Source organism: Osmerus eperlanus, chromosome 22 (genome assembly GCF_963692335.1).
Source record: "Osmerus eperlanus chromosome 22, fOsmEpe2.1, whole genome shotgun sequence".
Taxonomy (NCBI): Eukaryota; Metazoa; Chordata; class Actinopteri; order Osmeriformes; family Osmeridae; genus Osmerus; species Osmerus eperlanus.
Window position 1 is genome coordinate 1,654,500 of NC_085039.1, and position 27,402 is coordinate 1,681,901.

The 27,402-nt window shown below is 39.4% G+C and overlaps 1 protein-coding gene across 1 annotated transcript; it reads left to right on the forward strand.

Annotated features, from left to right (window-relative positions):
- The first annotated feature begins 20,968 nt into the window (after positions 1 to 20,968).
- On the forward strand, positions 20,969 to 22,974 carry LOC134008680 (forkhead box protein G1-like). The gene has a single exon (XM_062448177.1). It carries the CDS (start codon positions 21,179 to 21,181, stop codon positions 22,220 to 22,222), a length of 1,044 nt encoding a protein of 347 aa, XP_062304161.1. The 5' UTR covers positions 20,969 to 21,178; the 3' UTR covers positions 22,223 to 22,974.
- The last annotated feature ends 4,428 nt before the right edge of the window (positions 22,975 to 27,402 follow it).

Consider the following 27,402-nt stretch of genomic DNA (forward strand, 5'->3'; position numbering starts at 1 on the left):
TAAAACCAACGTCTCTTTGCGTGATTTTAACTGAAACCTTAACTGAAGCTCCTCTAATTCAAGCGCATGCTTTTCCTGCAATGCTTGCACTTTTACGTGTATAGCAGCGCGATCGACCTCAGTCTGAATTTGTGCCAAAGAGGCTCTGGAAGCTCTGCTTCCTCTGCTGGAGGCTTTACTGACGGCGGTCGACACTTTACTCGGCGCTTTGTCGAAGGTTTTGGCGGAGGTTTTGGCTGCGCCGTCTGCACCGTTGTCGAGCAAGCCTACTTGGGAAATGCTGTCCTCAGGCTGAAGGTCATCTGCCACTTCATCACCATCACTCATCCATGCTTGCGTTTGTTCAATAAATGCCCTAAAATTAATTAACTTGGGCTCATACCAGTACGTATGGTCAGCTTCTCGCTCATCTTCGCTTAGTATCAAACTCTGAACTGAAACTTGCAATTCCATAATTCCTCCAAACAATGATTAAACATTTCCATGTGCTCATTAACCAATTCTTTCGATTCTCCTGCTTGTATACAGGTCTCAATTTCATTATGTTTTCTTGTTAGAAAGCTGAGTTTGCCTCTGCGTGTTCTAATTAACTTAAAAAGTTCACGTTCTTGTTCAATGGCTTGTTCATCGTCCTCCATTTTCAACTCAATTCAATTTTCAGCGATTCAAAAACTCAAAAATTCAATTCACGTCAATGTCCAATTCAAAAATGTATTATTGCCAACTTACTTATACATCCACATTGTTTCCTTATATCAGTGGTGATTCAAAGTCCAGCCCGACACGTCGGGTCATTCACAAACGATTCACCGTGTCGCTCACAAGCTTTCGCGATGTATCCAAGTTTATTCCCAAGTCGTTTTCTAGTAATCCATGGGTTTTTTTTACTTAAATGTGGCGGCCTTTCTATGGTTTCTAATTTTCGAACTCCAAGTTCCAGTCAAGGCCTTGGGTCTAGTGAGCAGGTAGCGGATTACGCACCTTTGATACTCCTTTGATATACTCCATTTGTTTGGTTAAAAAAAAGTGAACATAAACGAGTTGTAAATTCATACAATAAAGCAAAGGTAACGACAGTAAACTAAAAAGGTTAAGATAGTACCGAAAGGTGGTCAAGAAACCGTATCTGTTACGCACCTCTAGACCCAACATTTGGCTACCAAGTCATCTACCCAATGAGCCGTCCATGTGCCGCAATTATAACATTCAAGGTAATGCCCAATTTACCAATTATCCTATTGTTCAATCAAATGATAGTCCAATATGAAAATATAGAAACGATATGCAAATACAGAAACAACATAGGGAGTCAGTTGGCTGAGCGGTGAGGGAGTCGGGCTAGTAATCCGAAGGTTGCAAGTTCGATTCCCGGTCATGCCAACTGACGTTGTGTCCTTGGGCAAGGCACTTCACCCTACTTGCCTCGGGGGAATGTCCCTGTACTTACTGTAAGTCGCTCTGGATAAGAGCGTCTGCTAAATGACTAAATGTAAATGTAAATAATCACATAACACACGTAACACAACCAAAGTAACCCAGAGCAAGTGCAACTTCTACAGTCCGATCAAAAATCTCCGAAATGGCAATAACAGTCACACTGGATCTAAAAAGTAATTACAACGAGAGAGGGTACAATTTCTGGGGAAATTGTAGGGTGTGCTTGCTTGCGTCGGTTGCACAGGGGTCCGTTTTTGAATGAAATTTTTACAACTGATTTCTGTATATTTTATATGAAAATGCATAGTTATTATTTATAAAGATTAAATAGATTTAAAAAAAACAGACAGAAATGCTGCTCATTTACAACTGAAAATACGAGTGAAGTGTAGAATGAAATAGATGTCTTCTCATTTCCCCTGCAAGAGGCAGCCTCATCGTTGAATCAAAACGAATACATTTGGCAGACCGGTGTAAAAATTGACCTAATCTCTATGACTTAAACGTCATTTTAAGTTTTTCCCTTCTCGTGATATTTTCAGGCATGTAGCCTACTCATTGCATTCATTCATTAATAAAGAACCCCCTTTGAAGATTATTCTACGACGTTACCCGGCAGTAGAAGATGGAATCGCGATTCAAACAGTACCATCTGCTAACTGAAAATATGCCCCCCAAAACGTAAATAAGCTTGACATTTATTTAGTGGAAAATCGCTCATTCATAAAAAGCTCACTGGTAGCGACCATTGTCAGTAACAACGCAAAATGTGATATAGCCCTGTGTGGAGAAGCTGCCCCGGTAAATTCTACTACTAATTAAAGTAAGGAGAGTGCCGAACATGTTCTGTCGCCGTTTGACTTCCTAAACAGCTGTGTACTGTAGATGTTTTTGTAGTGTGTCTCGCGTAAGCTACAGCGTTGCAGTTAGCTACACTGGTTTGAAACCACAGGTAATGGTAATTTCACCAACAAATCGTTTACTAATGTCAGAATAAATCCTACAACGAAAATGTATATGTGAGGAATGTGTATTTTAACGATTGAAAACAGATACATCATAGACTACTGTAGTATGTGTTGCCCGGGCAACACAGGCTATAATGTCATGATGCTAATACTTCAGTGAAATAGTAGACTACTGTTTCCGAAAGTAGATGTACTTCCTTAATAATATCAGCTTATATTGTAGTTACATTACACATCACAATTGTGTGTCATATCACAAAGTAAAATGAGTAAATAGTTATCACCATGGCCTCTTTGCTTGTGGCGTTTCTGCAGCTGCCTTGCAGTAAAGCTATAGTTAGCCTAGCTATCCCTTAACAGATGCGAAACGAATGTTCTGCCAAAGGTAGTCACGCGTGTTTTCGTGACGTTAGTAACGTCAGTGACTGTGGCTAGCAAATTAGCTGCCTTGCAGTAAAGCTATAGTTAGCCTAGCTATCCCCCAAGTTAACAGATACGAAACGAATGTTCTGCCAAAGGTAGTCACGCGTGTTTTCGTGACGTAGTGACGTTAGTAACGTCAGTGACTGTGGCTAGCAAATTAGCCACCGTTAGCTTCTTTTCGCCACAAAAACTTAACTTTAGCCTAAACCATGCAACGGAACGTAAATCCCAATAGAAGCAACTCAATCGCTACCAAGACGAAACTTTTGACACCTAGGTTGTCTAGGTAGGCCAAATATTGACTGAGTTTTAGGGGGGCAAAAAGAAATAAAAATAATAATAATAACTAGAGAGGGTACAATTTCTGGGGAAATTGTAGGGTGTGCTTGCTTGCGTCGGTTGCACAGGGGTCCGTTTTTGAATGACATTTTTACAACTGATATTTCTGTATATTTTATATAAAAATGCATACTTATAAAGATTACATAGATTTAAAAGCATTTTTTTTGCCGCTCATTTACAACTGAAAATACGAGTGAAGTGTAGAATGAAATATGATGTCTTCTCATTTCCCCTGCAAGAGGCAGCCTCATAGCTGAATCAAAACGAATACATTTGGCAGACCGGTGTAAAAATGGACCTAATCTCTATGACTTAAACGTCCTTTTAAGTTTTCCCTTCTCGTGATATTTTCAGGCATTTAGCCTACTCATATTGCATTCATTCATTAATAAAGAACCCCCTTTGAAGATTATTCTACGACGTTACCGGCAGAAGATAGAATCGCGATTCAAACAGTACCATCTGCTAACTGAAAATATGCCCCCAAAAACGTAAATAAGCTTGACATTTATTTAGTGGAAAATCGCTCATTCATAAAAAGCTCACTGGTAGCGATCATTGTCAGTAACAACGCAAAATGCGATATAGCCCTGTGTGGAGAAGCTTCCCCGGTAAATTCTACTACTACAGTACAGTACTAGATTACTGCTGTGTTCGTCTTGGTAGCGATTGCGTTGGTTGAATTCGATTAAACGTTCCGTTGTACGGTTTAGGCTGAAATTAATTATTTTCATGAACAGATTGACAAAGTTTAGGCTGTGGCAATGAAGTTCAGGTTAGTAGTCAGATAGTTTCACCTATTGAAAGACTTTTGATTTAAGTAAGGGGAGTGCCGAACATGTTCTGTCGCCGTTTGACTTCCTAAACAGCTGTGTAAGTTAGATGTTTTTGTCGTGTGTCTCGCGTAGGCTACAGCGTTGCAATGAGCAACACTGGTTTGAAACCACAGGTAATGATAATTTCACCAACAAATCGTTTACTTGTAATGTAATGTCATAGTAAATCCTACAAAGAAAATGTATTTGTGAGGAATGTTTATTTTAACGATTGAAAACAGATGCATCATAGACCACTGTGGTATGTGTTGCCCGGGCAACAGAGGCTAATGTCATGCTAATGCTTCAGTGAAATAGTAGACTACCGTTTCCGAAAGTAGATGTGGGCCTACTTCCTTAATAATATCAGCTAATATTTTACATTACATTTCATAATTGTGTTTCACATCACAAAGTAAAATGAGTAAATAGTTATCACCCTGGCCTCTTTGCTTGTGGCGTTTCTGCAGCTGCCTTGCAGTAAAGCTATAGTTAGCCTAGCTATCCCCCAAGTTAACAGATGCGAAACGAATGTTCTGCTACAGGTAGTCACGCATGTTTTCGTGACGTTAGTAACGTCAGTGACTGTGGCTAGCAAAATAGCCACCGTTAGCTTCACTTTTCACCACAAAAACGCAATTTCTACTTAAACCATGCAACGGAACGTAAATAAAAATACAACCAACGCAATCGCTAACAAGACGAACCTTTTGACACCGCCGTTGTGTATGTAGTCCAAATATTGACTGATCCTTAGGGGGGCGAAAATAAATAATAAATAAATATATATGTGAGAGAACAAAGGTTGTGCCCTTGCCGAAGGCAAAGCACACCCAATAACTAGAGAGGGTACAATTTCTGGGGAAATTGTAGGGTGTGCTTGCTTGCGTCGGTTGCACAGGGGTCCGTTTTTGAATTACATTTTTACAACTGATATTTCTGTATATTTTATATAAAAATGCATACTTATTATTTATAAAGATTACATAGATTTAAAAGCATTTTTTTGTGCTGCTCGTTTACAACAGAAAATACGAATGAAGTGTAGAAATCTCTATGACTTAAACGTCCTTTTAAGTTTTCCCTTCTTGTGATATTTTCAGGCATTTAGCCTACTCATATTGCATTCATTCATTAATAAATAACCCCCTTTGAAGATTATTCTACGACGTTACCGGCAGTAGAAGATGGAATCGTGATTCAAACAGTACCATCTGCTAACTGAAAATATGCCCCCAAAAACGTAAATAAACTTGACATTTATTCAGTGGAAAATCGCTCATTCATAAAAATCTCACTGGTAGCGATCAGTCAGTAACAACGCAAAATGCGATATAGCCCTGTGTGGAGAAGCTGCCCCGGTAAATTCTACTACTACAGTACAGTACTAGACTACTGCTGTGTTCGTCTTGGTAGCGATTGCGTTCGTTGAATTCGATTCAACGTTCCGTTGTACGGTTTAGGCTGAAATTAATTATTTTTATGAACAGATTGACAACGTTTAGACTGTGGCAATGAAGTTAAGGTTAGTAGTTAGATAGATTTTTGATTTAAGTAAGGAGAGTGCCGAACATGTTCTGTCGCCGTTTGACTTCCTAAACAGCTGTGTCTCGCGTAGGCTACAGCGTTTCAGTGAGCAACACTGGTTTGAAACCACAGGTAATGATAATTTCACCCACAAATCGTTTACTTGTAATGTAATGTCATAATAAATCCTACAACGAAAATGTATTTGTGAGGAATGTTTATTTTAACGATTGAAAACAGATGCATCATAGACCACTGTAGTAGGTGTTGCCCGGGCAACAGAGGCTAATGTCATGGTGCTAATACTTCAGTGACATAGTGGACTACTGTTTCCGAAAGTAGATGTACTTCCTTAATAAAATCAGCTTATATTGTACATTACACGTCACAATTGTGTGTCATATCACAAAGTAAAATTTGTAAATAGTTATCACCCAGGCCTCTTTGCTTGTGGCGTTTCTGCAGCTGCCTTGCAGTAAAGCAGTTAGCTTAGCTATCTCCCAGAAGTTAACGAGCTGCTAAACTAATGTTTTGCTAGAGGTAGTCACGCGAGTTTTCGTGACGTTAGTGACGTAAGTAGCGTCATTGACTGTGGCTAGCAAGTTAGCCACCGTTAGCTTCACTTTTCGCCACAAAAACCTAATTTCCACTTAAACCATGCAACGGAACGTAAATCCCAATAGAAGCAACTCAATCGCTACCAAGACGAAACTTTTGACACCTAGGTTGTCTATGCAGGCCAAATATTGACTGAGTTTTAGGGGGGCAAAAAGAATAATAAAAATAATATATATGTGAGAGAACAAAGGTTGTGCCCTTGCCGAAGGCAAAGCACACCCAATAATAATATATATGTGAGAGAACAAAGGTTGTGCTCTCGCCGAAGGCTTGAGCACACCCAATAATATTGTTTTAAAGTATTAAAGTCCATGAATGACAACCTGTAACACACTAGCATAAGAAATGCCCTCAGGTTATCCATATTTCTAATAATGACCTTGTGTCTTGCTGCTGGGTTTTTGTTGGATTGTAGCAAATAAAGCTGCAAAATAGTTATTTGTGTGTGAGCAATGGTAATTCTTGGTTAGTTTAAACCAGGCATACACATTTTGTTTCCTCCACACAGATTGTAAGATTTACATACATGTAAACCATATCATTTATGGAGTTAATTTATCATCATATTGACATGAATGCATGTATAGTATTGTCATAATTACATTCACACTAGTGTTACAATGAAATAGCTGACCCATATTGTATTTGGTCCACATCCAGGGGGCTTGTCTGTTCCGCACAGTGAACAGTCATTGTTTTCATCAAAGACTGGAACAAAATGAAAGTATATTTCAAGCCAAAAGTTAATATTGAATTCAATCAGACGTAATCTCCAATTTAACTCTCCATACCTGAGTACTCCAGAATGTCTGTTGCCATCTGGAATAAGGGCTTCTTCTTATCACGTTTTTATTTTACACCGGCCCAAAAGGTGCCTCAGCCAGCCGGGCATTTACCCGGTATGACAAATTACCAGTCCAGGCCTATTTGACTTTACAGTTGGCCTTTCGGTTTTACCCCTTACTCCACTTCCTAGGAGTCGAAGGGTTTGGATATGTCACTGTCATTAACAAAAACTGTGATTAGATAAAATAAAGTCTCTAAATGGACATGTGCAAATGTACTTTGTTAGCAGTTAAACAGGCCTTTGAAATATACAGGTCACATGACCGAAAACCTTTTGACGTTTCAAACATTCAGAAATTCATCTACAATAGTGTGAGAGGAAAATCAGAATCAGAATTTGGTTTTATTCAAACAAAGGTTTACACAAACACAAAATGTACTGTGGCCGGAAGGTGCAAACAATAAACATATACGGATTTTCAATCAAAAAGTATAAAACTACTGTAGTCTAACTAATCCTAGGAAATACAAATCTAAAAAATAGAACAATTTAAAATCTAAATGATAAAATAAAAATAAAAAATATATAAAAAATAAGAATATAATAAGAATAAAATGAATATGAATGGGCAATAGTGCAATAAGGTGGTTGTGCGTAATGCAATGATGCAGTGATGGACTAATAATAGATAATAGTTAAATGTCAGTGGGAGTCCTTGGCCTTGTTGAAGAGGCCAGTAGAGGATGGAAAGAAACTGTTCTTGTGGCGTGAGGTTTTGGTCCTGATGGACCGCAGCCTTCTGCCGGAGGGGAGTAGCTGGAACAGAGTGTCCAGGGTGGGAGGAGTCGGCCACAATCTTCCTCACTCGCCTCAGGGTCCTCGAGGTGTGCAGGTCCTTGAGGGTAGGCATATTGCAGCCAATTACCTTCTCAGCAGCGCGGAAGATACACTGCATTCTGCTCTTGTCCTTGGCAGTGGCAGCAGCGTACCAGACGGTGATGGAGGAGGTGAGTATGACTCAATGATGGCTGTGTAGAAGTGCACCATCATTGTCTTTGGCAGGTTGAATTTCTTCAGCTGCCGTAAGAAGTACATCCTCTGTTGTGCTTTCTTGGTGAGGGAGCTGATGTTCAGTTCCTACTTGAGGTCCTGGAAGAGGATAGTGCCCAGGAAGCGGAAGGACTCCACAGTGTTGACTGGGGAGTCGCACAGGGTGATGGGGGTGAGTGGGGCTGTATTCTTCCTGAAGTCCACAACCATATCCACTGTCTTAAGACCATTGAGCTCTAAGTTGTTCTGGCTGCACCAGATGACCAGGTTGTCAGCCTCCCAGTAATCAGACTCGTCCCTGTCAGAGATGAGCCCAATGAGGGTGGTGTCGTTCGCAAACTTCAAGAGTTTGACGGATGGATGACTGGAGGGGCAGCTGTTGCTATATAGGGAGAAGAGCAGAGGGAAAAGGATGCAGCCCTGAGGAGATCCGGTGCTGATGGACCGGGAGTCAGAGATGTGTGTTCCCAGCTTAACACACTGCTTCCTGTCAGACAGGAAGTCTGTAATCCACCTGCAGGTGGAGTCGGGCACGTTCACCTGGGAGAGCTTGTCCTGGAGCAGGGCGGGGATGATGGTGTTGAAGGCAGAGTTAAAGTCCACAAACAGGATCCTGCAAGGATGCTGGGGAGTCCAGGTGATGTAGGGTGAAGTGGAGGGCCATGTTAACTGCGTCGTCCACAGACCTGTTCGCTCTGTAGGCAAACTGCAGGGGGTCCAGGAGAGGGTCCGTGATGGCTTTGAGGAGTCTTTGAAGACTTAATTACCACAGAGGTCAGTGCAACGGGTCTGTAGTCATTATGTCCTGTTGGCCTTGGCTTTTTGGGCACAGGGATGATGGTGGGGACTTGAGACGGGCTGGCACATGGCATGTCTCCAGGGAGGTGTTGAAGATGGTGGTGAACACCGGAGACAACTGGTCAGCGCAGTGCTTGAGGGTGGCTGGAGACACAGAGTCCGGCCCAGCTGCTTTGCGAGGGTTCTGCCTCTTTAAAAATCTGTTAACTTCTCTCTCCTGAATGGAGAGAGTCGTCACTGTGGTGGGGGGGAGGCCTCTTGGGTGGGGAGGTGCAGTTCAGGACAGTCCAATTATCACTCTGCCTAAGCCCTCTCCAGACAGAAGCAGTGTCGTTAGCAGGAATTGGTGTTTTAGTCACTCTGACTACAGCCGTACAAAATGAACAAAATAAAGGCTGTGCAACATGTATAGACAGTCAGTGAACACTCTGAAATAGATTTGAGAATGATAGGTCACATGACCAAAAAGCTATTGAAGTTTCGAACTTTAAGAAATTCATTGAAAATAGTTTGAGATGAAAATTAAAAAAATAAAGGCTGTGCGATATGTATGCATAGTCAATGAACACTCTGAAATGGATTTAAGGATGATAGGTCACATGACCAAAAAGCTATTGAAGTTTGAAATACTAAACAATTCACCGAAAATAGTTTGAGGTGAAAATTAACACTAAAGGCTGTGCAACATGTATGCATAGTCAATGAACACTGAAACTAATTTGAGGATGATAGGTCACATGACCAAAAAGTTATTGAAGTTTCAAACTTTCAGAAATTCACTGAAAATAGTTTGAGTTGAAAATGAAAAAACTAAAGGCTGTGCAACATGTATGCATAGTCAATGAACACTCTGAAACTAATTTGATGGTGATAGGTCACATGACCAAAAAGCTATTGAAGTTTGAAATACTGAAAAATTCACTGAAAATAGTTTGAAGTGAAAATGAAAAAACTAAAGGCTGTGCAACAGGTATGCATAGTCAATGAACACTGAAACTAATTTGAGGATGATAGGTCACATGACCAAAAAGCTATTGAAGTTTTAAATACTGAAAAATTCACTGAAAATAGTTTGAAGTGAAAATGAAAAAACTAAAGGCTGTGCAACATGTATGCATAGTCAATGAACACCCTGAAACTAATTTGAGGATGATAGGTCACATGACCAAAAAGCTATTGAAGATTCAAACTTTCAGAAATTCACTGAAAATAGTTTGAGGTGAAAATGAAAAAACTAAAGGCTTTGCAACATGTATACATAGTCAATGAACACTCTGAAACTCATTTGTGGATGATACGTCACATGACCAAAAAGCTATTGAAGTTTGAAATAATGAAAAATTCACTGAAAATAGTTTGAAGTGAAAATGAAAAAACTAAAGGCTGTGCAACATGTATGCATAGTCAATGAACACTCTGAAATAGATTTGAAGATGATAGGTCACATTACCAAAACGCTATTGAAGTTTGAAGATTTATTTTGAATTAAAAAACATTTTGTTACAAGCTGATATGAAAATAAACAAAATAAAGGCTGTGCAATGTGTATGCATACATTTTGAACAGCTAAACATAATTTTTATGTTCCTAGTTCATGTTGTTGAAAAGCTATTGACTTTTGAAGTTTTAAATGTGTAATTTGTTGATGGTCCCTAAACATACGCGTTGTTTAGGCACCCAAACACAGGCTAAGCGGTCGGTCTTAGCGGCGCTAAACCCCGGCTAAATTAGCACAATACTGGGTGTCCGAATATCTGTTGAATATCGAACTTCCAACCAACTTTACCACGGTGCTAATTAGTTGCCTGAAGGCAACGGACTCAACTGTTGACATAGGTCGCATGTCACTTGACAACATACCTAGCAATCAGTCTGTTTAGTTCTGCCTGGTTTAAGGCTAAAGGCCGAATTATAGAGACTGGAAATACTTCTGTTTAAAATCAGCGGATCAGCGGAGCTAGCACTGGGTTCTTTTACGATTAGCTTTGTAGAAGCGTGTTGTTTTACGAGGTGCTTGTGAAGATTATAATTACTATTCTTCGCAGTGGATAAAGTTATCGCACCTGCACACAAACTACAACTAACCAGTATATTTTTATCCTTGATCTGGACAAGGGAAAAATAATGTCGATATTTCCATGACAAAAAGCTTGCATTGTCCGAACTGTCTGCCCATTGTGTGAGCTAGTCTAAAATGCGGATTGATTCATTCATACACTGCGTCGTCGTAGACTTGTTTAAATTAGATTAAAAACAGGAAATTGGGGAATTCATGCAAGAAAAAAGTAACGAGACCATTTAAATTTCAGTAATGTAACTGCGTTATTTAATTGAAATTATTTTTTTGTTACATTACTAGTTACCGCCAAAAGTAGTGGAGTTACAGTTATTCCCAACACTGGTTATATGAAACATATAACATATGTTATATGAAATTATAACAAAGTCATAATTTCTTATTTCTTGATTAAAATAAGAAATTATGACTTAACAAAAAGCAGTTTGTACTTTTCAGTGAGGATTATAATATGGACATTCTAGTTTTAAGCATGCAGTCACACAAAACAAGTAATAAAATCTCACTAACAAAGGCCGCAATATGCTTCTGCGTCTCCGTTTACGGATGGGCGGGCGCACGGATACGCACGGATACGGACGGATAGACTGCGTTGATGGTTCTCCGTAGGCTGTGGGTGCTGAAAACAATTCACCGCCAGAAGAGTAGGTGGCGCAACGGTTTTTTGTAAATCGTCGTGGAGTGTTTATTTACCTAGGTTATCGAGAAGTCGGAGCAAATTTACAAATTAGCCGTTTCATCAATAAAATACGCACATTTTCAGCAACTACATTGCCCATTTATCGTCACATTTTAATTCAGATGCTGATTTACATGTACTGTTTATCTGAAATATGAATTGTGAAAACGTACAGCAATGGCGGTCAAAGGATTCTGTTCGTCCTGTTTATCCCGGCAACCCCGCCTCCGCCCCTGATGCAAGCGATTCTTAATACTGACCAATCACAGCCAAGGGGGTCTCCGTAGCTCTCCGTCGCTCACGACGGATAGTTAGAAAATTCAGGAGGTGCACGTCGAGCTCTCCGGGGCTCTCCGAGGGTTGACGGAGAGCTCGTAGAGGGCGTTCCTCGGAGAAGAGGGCGTTCCCATGTGTCCGTTTTTCGAAAAACGCAGAAGAATATATAAGCCTTTAGAATATCTAATTAAGATAATTTAGGACCTTAACACTAAAGGCTTATATATGCTTCTGCGTTTTTCGAAAAACGGACACATGGGAACGCCCTCTTCTCCGAGGAACGCCCTCTACGAGCGCTCCGTCAGCCCTCGGAGAGCCCCGGAGAGCTCGACAAAAAACCGTTGCGCCACCTACTCTTCTGGCGGTGAATTGTTTTCAGCACCCACAGCCTACGGAGAACCATAAACGCAGTCTATCCGTCCGTATCCGTGCGTATCCGTGCGCCCGCCCATCCGTAAACGGAGACGCAGAAGCATATTGCGGCCTTTACAACAAGTAAAATACTCAAACATAAAATCTGCCTGGTAAGTAAACATTTCTTATCAGAAAAAATAAGCATATATTAACTTGATTTCAGATTTTTCATCTTACTTACTTACTTACAGTTTTTGCAGTGTATCTAAGAAAAATCCTTAGTTGTCATCATAGAGTTAGTTTGAAGACTTGCCTTAACTGCCAATCATTTCCACTAGGTGTCATTGCTGTACCATTAGATGGTTTCTGACTCTAACTTCTGTCACAATATCCTGTCTGTAGCTTTTTTTTTTACTTAGCTTTCTTATAAGCTTTTAATGTGCTGCAGGTTTGTATTACAAGGTTCTAAATAAACTAAATAATCTGCTTCCTGGCTGCCTGTCAGACATCCATCAAAGTGAAATAATCATGCTCATCAAAAAACTAACTTGCTTTGTTTGTGAAGTTTCCCTGTTTCTCTTCTTGAACATAATGTAAATGTGAAGTACAGGATTGTGTGCCAAATAGACATGACGACTCATGATTCCAATGAGACTCCTCTATTATCAGGGTTGCCAGAAAACAAACAATTAAGCAAGTATACAATCTCTACTTAAAAGGAGCAATTATGGAGCATGTCTGCTGGACCTCATTGATTTTGCTTAAAAAATTCTTGCAACGGTTAATCCATTTGCAAAACCTGAGGAAATAGATGTAATTTGTGGTTTTCAGTGTGGTAGGCCTACACATACACAATGTTACATGATTGTAGCTCTCTTTTTGTGAGATAATCTGCACATTTATCTCCACACAAACTGAAAGTTTAACTGATTAGAGCAACAGGGGCATAAAGTTCTAAAACTCCTTGTGTTCATTGGCATGTGTGACCAGTCCAGTATAACTGGGAACAAAATGGAAAGCATTCACCATTACAAATATTTTGGGATGAGAATTAACACTTGGTTAAATGTTAAATTTTACATGTAAAGCTTTAAAGGCCATATTGTAGGTTAAACACCACTGTTGATTAATGGATACATGAAGCACTCAATATATGTATATCATTTAAAATATCTCCAAATGGTGTCTCCACGTTTTTGTTTTTATCATTAGCATATTAGCGCAATTTGGTGATGACGTCACGTTGGGGAGTCATGGAGGAGAGTAGCCTCAGCCTAGTACTAGAACTATGGCGACTGACTGGGATGAGGAAGAGGTGTCAAGAACCACAATATGTATGATGGCCTGCAGCCGTAGAATATCAAACCTGTTAGACGTGAGAGGGCGAATGAGGAATTGCCAAGACTTGATGGCCGTCAAAGCCAATTAAATGGATGGTCTGAGGAGAATGATTTGAGAGTTGGTGAAGTGTCCTGGGCTGCGTTTCCCGATAACGATGGATCGTAGCTGTTACGAGGGTTCTCTACGCTCAAAATAACGATCCATCGTTATTTCTTACGTGCGTTTCCCGAACATGCTCTTAAGGAGAACCATCGTACGTGTCTCTTAAGTTGCACTTAACAAGACGCTGTCCATTGTACTGAAATGTGATTCTTCTGACGCAACTTTAAGACTTAAAATTTAAACGTTAACCAAAATATTTGACGAATTACGGTACACAAAAAATATTTTCTGTCGCTACATTACATTTATTATAGGCTACTTATTTGAGTACTTTTCAATGTACATTGAATGATGCTACATGAAGGCAAAGACAATAAGGTGAACGTGCAAACTATGCTGCATCTGAGTTTTACACCGGTGTTAGGACCCTGCAATCAGCGACACAGGATGCTAAATACCAATAGGAGGTCAATTAAGTGGGCTTGTCTCCAAATTGAGGTGAGGAAGCTCTTTTTGAAGGGATGAAGTTCACAAGGCCCTCCATTTCTGTGCCTATTCTTCTTCCCAATCAACAAGGTAGTGTCAAATTTAGGTTACCTTATAGCCTAAGCATACAATGTTTATTTAAATTAAGTAAAGGCTGAATTGTGTATTGTATCATATATTCAGTGTTGCCTGTCCAATCCTTACATGTTTACCTTATAGATCCATGTGAAGAGCAGGAGCAGGGAGAACAAACTCCACTAAAACAACTATTTCTCAAATTACTTGTGCCTTGGTTTTTAACTCTTCTTGGTAGGCTACTCCACTTTCCATAGGCAAATATATATATATATGAGTCTTATATTTACTACTTGATTGAACTACAAGGTTAAAAACCATGCATATAAATGGTATCACACATGGCATGTCCCAGCTAGCAGCTTAAATAATTCAATGTACAAATACAAGCATCTCAATCCAACATATTTACTGTCTTATTTTCTAGTGCTGACTATATCTACAATCTTGCATAGGCCAACAGCTTTCCAAGACCATGTTTGCAATTTCATAATTCTCACATATTGGCCACAAATGACACTGTGACAAATGACAAACACATAAGTAATGAATACCCCGTCTTCAACATGGAATCATTGTTTCTGACATGAATAATCAACTCTACTTTAATTGATGGTTGATCAATTATACTCATTATGAGTGTAAGATATGTCAGATGATATCATGATATCATGCTGCTCCTGAACCACATAGAAGCAGACATGCAGAGGCTAACAAAGAGGTCCTTTGCACTGACCCCTGCAACCCAACTACTGGCAGTGTTAAGGTTCTATGCCACTGGCAGTTTTCTGGAGGTTATTGGAGATGGACATGGGCTCTCCAAGGCCTCAGTGTCAAGATCTTTGCAGGCTGTCACAACTGCATTACTTTGCCACATCCCAGACATCCAATTCCCCACAACCAGAGGGGACAAGTCTGCGGTGCAGGACTTAGGCTATCTTCAATGGCTTTTATGATTTTTGTACGAGTTTTCACTCCCTCCCAGCCCCTTCACCCTGTGTGACTTCCCAGTCAACCCTGTGGAGTCTTTCCATTTCCTGGGCGCCACCATCTCCTAACATCAAGCTCGGCTCTGCCACCAGCCTCTTCATCCACCGGGCTTGGCGTGCTACCAGCCCTATAATTCTAATAAACATCTTCAATGTTCAATTGTTGTTGTGTTATTGTACTTGTAAAAGCGTTACGTTAATGCATTTCTAGTTACTATTGCACATTACAACAGCCATATTTCAATTTTATAGTATTTTGAATAAGTAAAGATCCTGTAAAGTAAATTCCATGTTTTGCTTCTAAGTACATTATATATGTGTGAAATGAGTTCCTGAAAGCATTCGCAAAGCGCTAAAACTTTGTCACACTGAAATGTGGAGTTAAACCGAAGAACAGTTTCTCTTCCGTTTTCAGATCAGGTTTTAATGGGCGGAGCCAAAAAATGCCCTATCTACGTCATTTCGCCCTATCTACGTCAGATCACTGAATGGATCCTCCTGCTGTACTGTTATTGTAGCCTACATCAGCTAGCTAGCTAGCTTCAGGATGTCTCCCACCACCCGCAACTGCATCTTCCCTGGATGCAAGAACTCCAGCTGCGCTGCAACGCCATTTAAGTTCCCTATTGATAATGAAAGGAAAAATAGGTGGATAGATTTTGTGAAGAGCCACGCTCATGGAAAGCTTCGGATAAACTCCAACAGCCGCCTCTGCACTGACCATTTCACGGCGGACAGTTTTAACATGGACCAGAGACAGACGGGGTTCACCAATACACGGCTTCTCTTGCAGCGCAGAGCCGTACCGAGCATTGCCCGTTCATCCTCCGGTCGCACCTGGATCATCCACCGCCGCCAGCAGTTCATCACTCCGTTCTGTGTGCTTGTTATAATTATACTAGATAACATTTCCAGAGGTATCTCTGCTATGAGTTAGTGCAAACCGCTAAATTGATATTAGGCTATTCGGTGTAGAATGATGGTATTTTGGTGAAATGGTAGCTAATGTGTTAGAAGTAGCCTAGTTGGAGAGCTCACTGTCTGCTGTCTCTGGTGTCCATTTTTACTGTTACAGCTCAGGGGAACATTTAATTTATATGCATCTGTATGTTTCACTCATTGAACAAATACATTCTAATTCTATACGGTTTTGTTCGGCTTGACATAGCGTCCATTATCTGGGTCGGAGGTAGGCACTAGGCAGCGAGGGGCGGAGCTTCATCTCCTTCAGGCGACACGCCCCCCCAGTCTCAAGCAGAGAAGACGGCAGATTTTTTTCACGATTTCAAAGCCTAATTTAACATACTTGTCGGTGTTATTTTTTCATTCGAATTTGGATGGGTAGTTAATAACACATTATTCTGTGGTGTGGCGAACTTAAAACTTGTTTCCAGGTCCACTTTACAGGATCTTTAAATACCTTCATTGCATGCGCCAAACCCACCAAATCAAATTATTTTGTGTAACCAAAATTTACTTGAGAATAAACCGGATTCAGATATTTTTTCGGCACTTAAACTTGTATGGTTCACTAAGAAATATCCCAGTTCCAGCGTAACTGCTGTAAAAAGAGAACCAAAATAATCTTATTTTCCATCGGAAGTAACTTTCAGCATTAGTCTAATGTAGTTTTCATGGTCGGCCTACGTGTGTCTCCACTGAGTCTCTGTGCTACGATGCACTTAGCGATCTACGACTGGTCTGGAGCTCTCGTTAATCTACGAGGATTTTCAAGTGCCTCTTTAGCTACGATGGTTTCGGGAAACTGCCCGTACAACTAAGATCCATCGTACGATGGACTCTACGATCAATTTAGGCTTATGCTTTTCGGGAAACGCAGCCCTGGTTAAGGCCGAATTATACTTCTCCGACTCGGTTACGGACGGACGGACGGAGTCGGATGGATTGGTTGAATTTATAGTACTCCAAAGGCTGTGGGTGCTGAAAACACTTCACTGCCGGAAGAGTAGGTGGCACTGCACTGCGATGCTAGCTAGGTTATCGAAAAGTCGGAGCAAATTTACAAATTAGCCGTTTCATCAATAAAATAAGCACATTTTCAGCAACTACACTGCCCATTTATTGTCACATTTTAATTCAGATGCTGATTTACATGTACTGTTTAGCTGAAATAGGAATTGTAAACTTACAGCAATGGCGGTCAAAGGATTCTGTTCCGTCTTGTTGGTCACGGAAACCCCGCCCCTGACGCAAGCGGTTCTTAATACGGACCAATCACAGCCAAGGGGTATCCGTAAAATGACGGACGGACGGATAGTCAGGAAAATCAGGAGGTGCACGTAGAGCTCTCCGAGGAGCTCGGAGAGGGCACGGAGAGGGAGTTCCTTGTCGGAGAGGGCGTGTCCGTCTCCGTAAAAACGGAGAAGTATAAATCTAACCCTAACCCTTAGTTGCTATCATTCAGCAACGCAGCAACGAGCGCTGGAGCTAGTCTACGAACAGCAGTGCATACAATAACGACAATTTTTTTTACTGTCAGTGAATAGCACCGAGTGAAAGTCAACGTTTTCTTTATATCTAGTGACAGTGATCATTCAGGGCCTGACATAAACTTTTTGAGGCACTTGTCCTTTGGACAAGTAGCCTACATTTACGTTTCACTTTTCCATGCACTAAAGTCACTTCCGAGTAAAGATTGTGCCTTTGACCAATGAAGATGAGCTGTAATATTATACAAATGTTAACAATTGAGGTGTTATTAAAAAAAACATTTACACAATTTCTGCAGAATGAAACACTTTATGTTATGTACTGTATTGAAGCTTCGTCCCAAGATCTCTACAGACCGTGCAGCAAATTTAATGCTCAACACTTAAACACGGGGGCTTATTACTTGAAAGAGGAAATTAATTACTGCGTCGTCTCAGTTACACTATCAGGGCTTGGAAATACTGTGACTTGCTAAAGTAGGCAAATGGCTAGTAGAACATAATATTTCATAATAATTTCAGTCAATCAAACAGCTGCAAGACCCAGTGAAATGTTATATACAGCTAGCAAACTAACGTTATCTAGCATCGCTAACGACATTGGCTAACTCAACTTCGGTAGGCTATCCTCAGTATTTGCAAGCTGGCCAGTGCAAGTAACATGGCTTTTTATTTTGTTTGAGTTTTAACGTGTCCAGTGGGGCAAGTACATTTCTCTTCCACTTGCCCTACAAAAAAATCCACTTGTCCCGGACAATCATGTCGTTAGCTGTAGTTCAGATAAGTAGACTAGTACTACCGGTAAATTTATCGAGAAATAGAAGACATCATGCTAGCTATGGGCTAGCTATGGGTCCCACCTGTAAAATCCCCCCAAGATCATCCCTAATTAAATATTTTCCCCGACATTGTAAACACATTTCCGATTAATTGTCCAACGTTTTGATGGTACTAGCAGAGCCCATATTAGACATTCTCTGGTGGTAGGCCTACTAGCAAAGTGTTTATTTCTAATCGATTTCAAGGGTCTCAAAGCGGGCTTTGGTCTGTCGTCTCCCCAACGTGACGTCATGCAATGCATTGTGGGGGAAAGAAGAATCATTGCAAAAAGTAGCTACTTTTTCGTATTATATTCCGTTTCGTGACACCCAACAACATCAAATACAATGGATAACAGTTTAAATGTTTATTACCAACAAGCAAATAGCACAAATTCGTTGGAAAAATAAACCTGCCATATGGCCTTTAATCCAAAGTGGGGTACAAATAGTGCTCATAGGAAGTACAGCATAAGATCAAGGATCAAAAGTGCATAGTTCTACTATTTCGGTGGTCAGAGTCAACAAATACTGGCCGGGTTTCCCAGATTCGTTAAGAAGCTCTTAACGCCAAGAGCTTCTTAGGAGCGTTCTAAGAGCGTTCCTAAGAGGCTGTTAGCGTTAAGAGCTTCTTAACGAATCTGGGAAACCCGGCCACTGTCTTTACTAGCCACATCTCAGCTATCAGGCACGGTGAACAAAAAAGACTAGTGCAAAACTAAATTACTTAAATATAGTGCAACAATAATATTTTGATTACAGTAGCTAGTTAATCAATGCATGGTGAACAAAAATAATAACACGATAATAATAAATTCTCAATTCTTCAACTACACAATTACTATTTACATGTATTCATTTAGCAGACACTTTTATCCAAAGCGACTTCCAAGAGAGAGTATACTATAACATTTCATTCACTGTAATGCTTAGTACACTGCAGCAAAAACAATTACATAACCTGTCTACATTTGTCTACAAATAATAATAAAATGATCCTGAAAAGGTTATCATTTTGTGAACACAACAATGTATGACAGCTTCTTTTTCTTCTTCTTCAATAAATACAGCCTTTTGGGGGGGATTTGCCTTGCAGTATACAGTTTAAATTCACCAAATCTGTTTTCTTTTTCACCTGGAAAATTTACCCTACAACTTTGTGTACAAAATTGTATTGTGGAACCAGAATTTACAAAAAAATTGTTAAGAGAAGACACTTCCTAGTTCTTTTCACTATCTCTTCATTTCTAGGCGTTGTTTAGGCGCTTTTGAATACGTCGAGCTCCCTTACAATAACTGAAAAATTTGGTATATCTTCTCCAGTACCTGCATATAAAACACTTTCTTGTATGAAATACTATAGTGTAAGAGTAGGCTTAGTTTGGATTTGGAAAAGTGATTGGGTGAAAGGGGGGTTTAAATGTAAACTAAGAAAAAAAATATGGCATTATAACAAAACATTCGTTTAAGATGTATTTAATATTAGGAAGGAAATTGAAATTCAGTGCTGGGTGTGAGTTATAATTCGAATTCGAAATGGTATAGCACTGTTAACTAATTGGATCACTACTAAAGTTGATGTTTAACATTAAGTCAGTGATAATTGTTTAGCCAGTTGATAGCCGGACAAATGTACATAAACTGGCACTGTAATCAACAAAGTTGGCTTGTGCGAATATTTAATTCGCAACAGGGCTTAGACATCTTCACATAGGCCTACGATGATTTAAACAAATGCATGTTGGGTGTTTATTATTTTCACATACAACATACAAAGAAATCACCGATGGGCGGGTTTAGGATTGATACAGGTTGCAGTGTAACCAGATAACGGCTATTATAACCCGGCCATTTTCATTTTCAATAAATTAAATTCAGTAAAGAAATGTGGGGAACAATTGCAGCCCATTTTACTGCAAAAAGTTCACAAAACAACTAAGTTGATTAAACCTTTTAATCGCCATGTAGTGTGGTACCAAAATTATGACATTTATACTCAAACTTTATGAGGCCAACATTTATATATGTAGACTAAAAATGGATGTGAATTACAATAGTTTAGAAGTAAATTCGGTGTTCTGTTTAAAAATAGACCTGAGATTTTTTATAGATTATAAAAAACCTAAGCCTGTGCTAGATGTTCTTGTCAGCAAATATGAGTATAATATGATCTGACTGAATTTACTGCATTGTCTTGGTTTGGTGCGTATAATCCACTTTCGGAATGTGACGCAGTGGAGGAGCCCAAGTCTCAGTTATGTTTTAGCCAACTTGACGTTTTGTCTGGTCTCATTTTAAATCGTCATTAGGCTACAGGAAAGTTTGGCAAGAACAGCTTTGAGGGGAAAGATGAATAGCAACTCATGTGATTAGACATTATATTAAATGAGAATTTGTTGGCCACTCATCTCTCTCCTATGACGCAAAAATCGAAAAGGACGCTTCCCGAAACAGTCATCCCATCCTCATTGTGTGTTTTTGTTTTGTTAAGGGGGTGTGACCAACTGATGCACAAAACCAACTGACAATTGTATACTCCCATCTCAGTCTGTTAACATTGTCAAATCTAGAGTAGGCCTGGTTACAAGCTCCGCCTCTTGCATGAGACCGATACTCTTTAATTACCCGTGTCTCTTATCACATATCTCATCTCCCACCTCGCACTGAGCTTTCCTCCTAAGTTCTGTCATGAGTGCTTTGTCGCAAACTGAATAGATCCGACCTATTTGATCGCACACGAAAAGGACAGAAGCTTCTTCACAGGTAATGGGTGAACACGAAGAATTGACAATGGTGCAGAAGAAGTCCCATTCTTTCAGTATTAAAAGCTTGTTACTCTCGTCAAAATGTGACATCCCGAGTTCTGAACACCTGAAGTCAATCGTTCTTCCCTCGAGCTCGGACTCGGAGAAATCTATGGACCTTGGAGACACGGAATGTCCTTCATGTTCTCAAGAAAAGCCAGGAAAGGAAGACTGTCTCGACCACATACCGCAGAGTAACAAGAATGGGAAGTTTGATAAACCCCCCTTCAGCTACAACGCACTGATAATGATGGCTATTAGACAAAATCCTGAAAAGAGACTCACCCTAAACGGAATCTATGAATTCATCATGAGAAACTTCCCCTATTATCGGGAGCACAAGCAGGGATGGCAAAATTCGATCAGGCACAATCTTAGTTTAAACAAATGCTTTGTGAAAGTGCCGCGGCACTACGACGATCCAGGTAAGGGAAACTACTGGATGCTAGACCCTTCAAGTGACGATGTTTTTATCGGTGGTACCACAGGGAAGCTGCGGAGGCGCTCCGCTACGTCTAGGGGTAAACTGGTTATGAAAAGGGGACTCCGCTTTTCCCCACTCGGAATAGGATTGAGTGAAAGGGCTTGTAATCCGTTATACTGGCAGTTATCGCCATTTTTACCTTTACATCCTTCACATTTCAATGAATCTACACCTCGATTCCTAAACCAAGGACACGCATACGGGTCCTTACTCCCAGGAGTTGAACAACTGAGTAACGGCGAACTCCCAGGGTCAGTTTATGAAGGGTCGAATCGAAGCCTTAGCCTGACTAATGGCTATGTGGTCACTTCAAACGGCCTATCTGGACACAATACCTATTTCATGTCAAGAACCAATGCACTCTCCCAGCCTCCACCCCCAAATGGAAGATACAGCATTTCAAGCACCCTGCCAACAATATTTTCGAACACATTAAGAACTTTGCCGTCGTTTACACAAACAGAATTATCAGGACTTGTAACGAGCCACAAAAGAGTTACAGCAACGGCTTTTCTGGACTGAATTGACTAACTCAACAGTATAAAAGTAATGACACTTTTTGAGACTGTGGAAGTGGATGTGTCTCTCCACTTAGGATATATTTCCCTAAAGAGAATGCAAATAATATGTTAGTATCAACGAATTGTACATGTTTTAAATATGTATTTGTGTACGTTTTATATTTATTTTATTTAAATATGATTATATGTGTCCATTTGTACTATTTGTATTTATGCAACCTGTCTGTAGACAGACAGGACTATTTAGAAAAAGTGTAGTCTATGTTTTGTTTTGTGCATGTCTGTTGGCATTTTACCTTGGCGTAATGGTGTAACCCATAGGCTACATGGTTTATATAACTGACATTTAATTTCCATAGACCGAGAACTGAAATGACCCTTTCCTGACTGCCTGCATCAACGGAAAAACTATATGATCACATAATTTATTATATCTAAGCGCTTTTTCTGCAGACATTAGGCCTATGCAGTACAGCCAGCTGACGTTGATTGAAATAAGACTACGCAGACAGCACTGCAGTTTCTGTGCAAGTTTGTTTTGAGGCATTATTAGCCTATATTTGGCTTTTAGTCAAACAAAGATAGCCAAAAAAAATCCTTAAAAGCTATTAAAATCAAATGAAAAAGAAACGTTTAGTCTTAGAGCCAAAATAAAAATCTGTTATATTTACATGGGCCAGCCATGACAGGCCTACGACCGGCCTACCTCTTGACACTTTTCACGCCCCTTTCCAAACCTGTGTTAAAGTGAATTGCACTAACAAGCAAGAAGGGTTGGAAAGTTTCTTGCCCAAGGATCAATTGACCCGTGTGAACCAAACCAACCTGGTAACTGAACCGCTCTCAAAACCCTTTTTATGTTTTGTCTCTTTTTTGTTTTCACAATACTAATTATTTCACAATAATAAAACACATTGGCACCTCCCATGGCATCATTGTTTTTTTTTAAACAAGCCATTCTACTGTTAAACCCTAACCCCTAATCATGTAGTTCCTTCTTAAGAATGACTAACTTGTCTATCTTGGAAGTAGTCTGTCATGGGAGATAATTGTATTATTGGCCACAGCTGGTTCTAAACCTCCATTCAGCGCAGTCAGAGATGCTAGTTGGGCAACTACATTATTTTTTCAAATGATATCATGCAGTCAAATAGTTTCATAAAGTGTGTATAGCCTACCCTACTTAATGGTCATCTCTGAATTTAAGCTACCTCAACCCCCTCTCAGGAAAACTGATGATGATAACAATGGACTTAACATAATCATTTAAATGAATAGACCAACTAATGTACAGTAGGCATGTCACGCAACAAATTAATTAAGACTTAAATCGACACTTGTTGACTTATTTATGTACATTACACACAACAAATGTGTGATATGAATTTATTGGCATCAATGTTTTGTTATCACAACATGATGCAGCTGTGGAGTGTTTATGACAAAAACTAGACATATTATTCTGAAATCTCCTTTCATGCTCTGAAGCCATTTTCCAATTGAAAACTCCTCTTTGGGTCAAAATGCTGTATTTGCGAGGATCACAAATGTCATCTCTTTCCTGATGTACTGTGGTAGACAGTACTAGACTGGGAGAATATTTGTCTGCTGATGAGAGTAAGGGCTCGAGATCACATGGACTGGTCAGCCTACAATTCAGTCCTTGTTAGCACAAGGGTAAAGTCTTATCAACTAACTTTATAAAAAAAATAATATATATGATAATATGTTAATGTGTGAAATATATATCTGTGGGGTGCCATTGTGAAACAAACACAACTGCTAAATGTATGTGAAAATGTTAACATCTCATTGTCAGTCGTATGGCTTAGTCCTTCCAACTAATAAAACATTTGACATTTGACAAAACAAGCAAGAATAGGGACCAAAATATACCCCCCCCCCCCACACACACACACACACATATCCAGTCCTGGCCCACAGAGATGAGCTTGGACATATTCAAATGAGGTGGAAGTTGTTGATGATGGGCATGTTAGACACACCTGTTGCAGCTGGCCAGAGTTTGACCACATTGTTGTCTGTGTCGTCTGACAACCACAACTAAAGCAAAAAACTAATGAAAACAACGAGCCCTGCATGTGTATCCTGGAACAAAGTTAACATGTTTTCACACATTGATGTTAAATGGTAGACCTGAGCACCAACCACCAATCACATCAAGAAACCCCACTGGTGTCATGGATTAGACTACAGGCTAAATTCTTAATCAAGGGTTGAACAAATTACAGAAAATGAACTACAATGTTTGACTGAAATGATTCTACCATTCAGCTATTCATAAAATCTTTATCTTTAAAATATGTTATTACATCTTTGTCATTTAAATTGGCTACAATAACATTTGGGTCTAGACTTAGCCGGCAAGTCTTTAATTAAACATTTTTTTTTGTTTAATGATTTTACATTAAACATGTTAATATGTACTACATGACTTGAATTGATAAGGGCATGTTGGTGCTTTTCTCTGATTTGCTTCTGGTGATAAATAACAACTGTAGAATACTTTGCTATTTTAACATGTTAATGTTTGTTTTAAAGATTAAAACCTTATATTGGTCAGCCTAATTGTGGAGTTTATCAAAAAGCACAGCCACTTTATTTACTTTATTTATTATTTTCAGACATAGTTTTGTAGAAGACTACGTAGACCTAAGAAGCTCCGCTTCCAAGGAAGTTTCTGATTTGAAAATAAATAATATAATAATACATTAATAATAAAAAGGTAGGCCAACTCCTCACAAATTTAGATTGTAGTGATGAAGGCAGCTGAAGAATTTAGACAAAATAAAGTTCACATCAATATAAACTTTATTTGTCTAGTTGTCTGGCCTGTGAATTTTAATAATGTTAATGTTTTCATGTCTGCAATAATTCTTTTTTGTTTTGGCATACATTTGTTAACCAGAAAATGATTGAAAATGTCCATTACCTGTGGCCCCTGGTTTGAAACTTCCAGTTTCTAGCCCATTTCCAACCATACACTGATTTCAAAGACTTGAAACATGTAAGTAAAAAGCTAACTTTTTATAAGCTTTCGACTTAAATTACTGTCAGGTACACAGAATCTGAAATTACAACTTATGAGGAAATGTTATGCATGTGACCATCTAATTCAAATCCGAATTGGGGTTAATTGTTTTTGATTTGTACTGCTTGGATGGATTTGGACATTCTATAAATTATATCCTTCAAGCACTTAATAGCAATTCTTCAAAATTATTGCTGATTGTACCTTTGATTCTCTATTGGCTAAAGTTGTATTAGCCTATGAAAATACAGGCTACAGTTTAAAAGTAAAGTCAAGCTATGGACTTTTTGATCATGTGGGATGTGGTGGAGTGAGGGTGTCTTTCTTAAAGTCTTGTTCACCTGCTTTGGGCAAGCTTGACGACCTGTAAACTAATCTGTGTAATTGTGAAAACATCGCATCACTGCATATCCCCTCCCCCACCCAAATTAGGAAAAGAGGGGGGACGGGAAACTTTTTGTTTAGTAGGATTGAAGGGGTTAAGCAATCAATTGTAACTATATGAATACCATTTCTAATTCCAATGGTCCACTCTGAGCATGAAGGGGGAAATGCAGCCCAATCTACAAACATTTCAACAGTTCATGTGTGAAAAATCTCAATGATTGAAAGATAATACTTCATTTACAGAGTCTGAATAATCACATAGGGACCACTGACACATTTAATAAACTGATAATAGGAGCGTGGACTGTTTCAACCCCCTATGAAAGGAAATATATAACAAAATATGTATGTTTACAGTATGTGTAAATGTTTTATTAATATTAGGCAAAACATTTGTATTGAATTGCCTGCTGCACCAAAAGCATAGCCAGACGCACGCCCCCCATCAAAGCAGCTTATTTTAACTTTACAGTTATTTTAATGCAGGAACCGCATACCTTTTCAACTGTTAACTACAGGCATCTTGTTTCCCATTTCACCCTGGCTCACCAAATCTGATAAGCAATTCATTACATTGTATGCTTCAGCACATTGAATTAGGTTTCTTGTAGTGTAAAACAAAAGTTTTGTTATTATTTTGTAGCACAGTATCTATTACAAGAACTCAGTGGTAATGAAAAGTGACAAAAAAAACATACCCATATTATGTTATGCCACATTATGAAATAAGGCTCTTTGCAGTTCATTCAGTGTAATAACACAGCCCCTCCCTTATAAGGTGACACATCACATGAAAGCTCCTCTCTCCATAGATTGCATAATTGTCTTAAATCTTGCAACCCAAGAATCCTGCTGCTTTTTTTTCATGTAGCCCCCTCAACATCTAACCTCTGGAATACCATAGTGTCTGCTCGAGTGTGTGTCCAGAACTCTGATACCAGTCAAACATAAGTACCCCCAGTTAGATAAATAGGGACTAGAGTTCATATTTGGGTACAAAAGTTCTGTAAGTATAATGGTGGCAGGATATGTACTGCTTAATATCTTTGTTGTCTCTTGTGTGCCAAGTACAAAAATACATGTATGTGGCCAAGGGTTGGCCACAATACAGAGGGGGAGAGAAGTATTTCAACCGTTTCCTGTCTATGCCATCTTTTTATAATCAAGATTATCCTGAAGTAATGGTGAGTGACAATAACACTTGTTTTTTTACTGAAGTGATTAAGAAGTTGACCTGTGTGACATCTGTTCTTTCTGGTCTTCAAATGGTCTTTTGCAGTGAAAACAGTGAACCATGTTGAAAAAGTGCACATTGTCAATGTGTTCAGTTACAGGATGACATTACAGTTAACAGGTATAGCCCAGCTAATTAGACAAGCTCATGCTCAGCCTAGTTACATGTCTTGATATCAAGTTTTTCATCAAGTCAAGTTATCACCAACTCCACAAAAATAAGTTTGATATTATCATCACTGTCATTGCCACACATACATTATGTGACCTTGTTCTCTATATGGGTCCAAACACATACTATTTAATTTCCTCTAGGAATTATTGTTAAGATGCGTACCTTTTCATTTTCAATTGTCTTAAAATAACACATTTTCACTTTGCGTTCATTTGTGTTTATTCGCGCAAATCTTTCGCGAATAAACGTTGTGTACAAGAGGGCCACACTAAGGTGCCCATTTTTCAACTCAAGTTTAAGACACGATAGACGCGAATAGCGCAAATTTGTGCAT

What these genes read in the sequence shown, in the direction of transcription:
- LOC134008680 (XM_062448177.1), top strand. Translation starts at nt 21,179, where the DNA reads ATGGGTGAACACGAAGAATTGACAATGGTGCAGAAGAAGTCCCATTCT.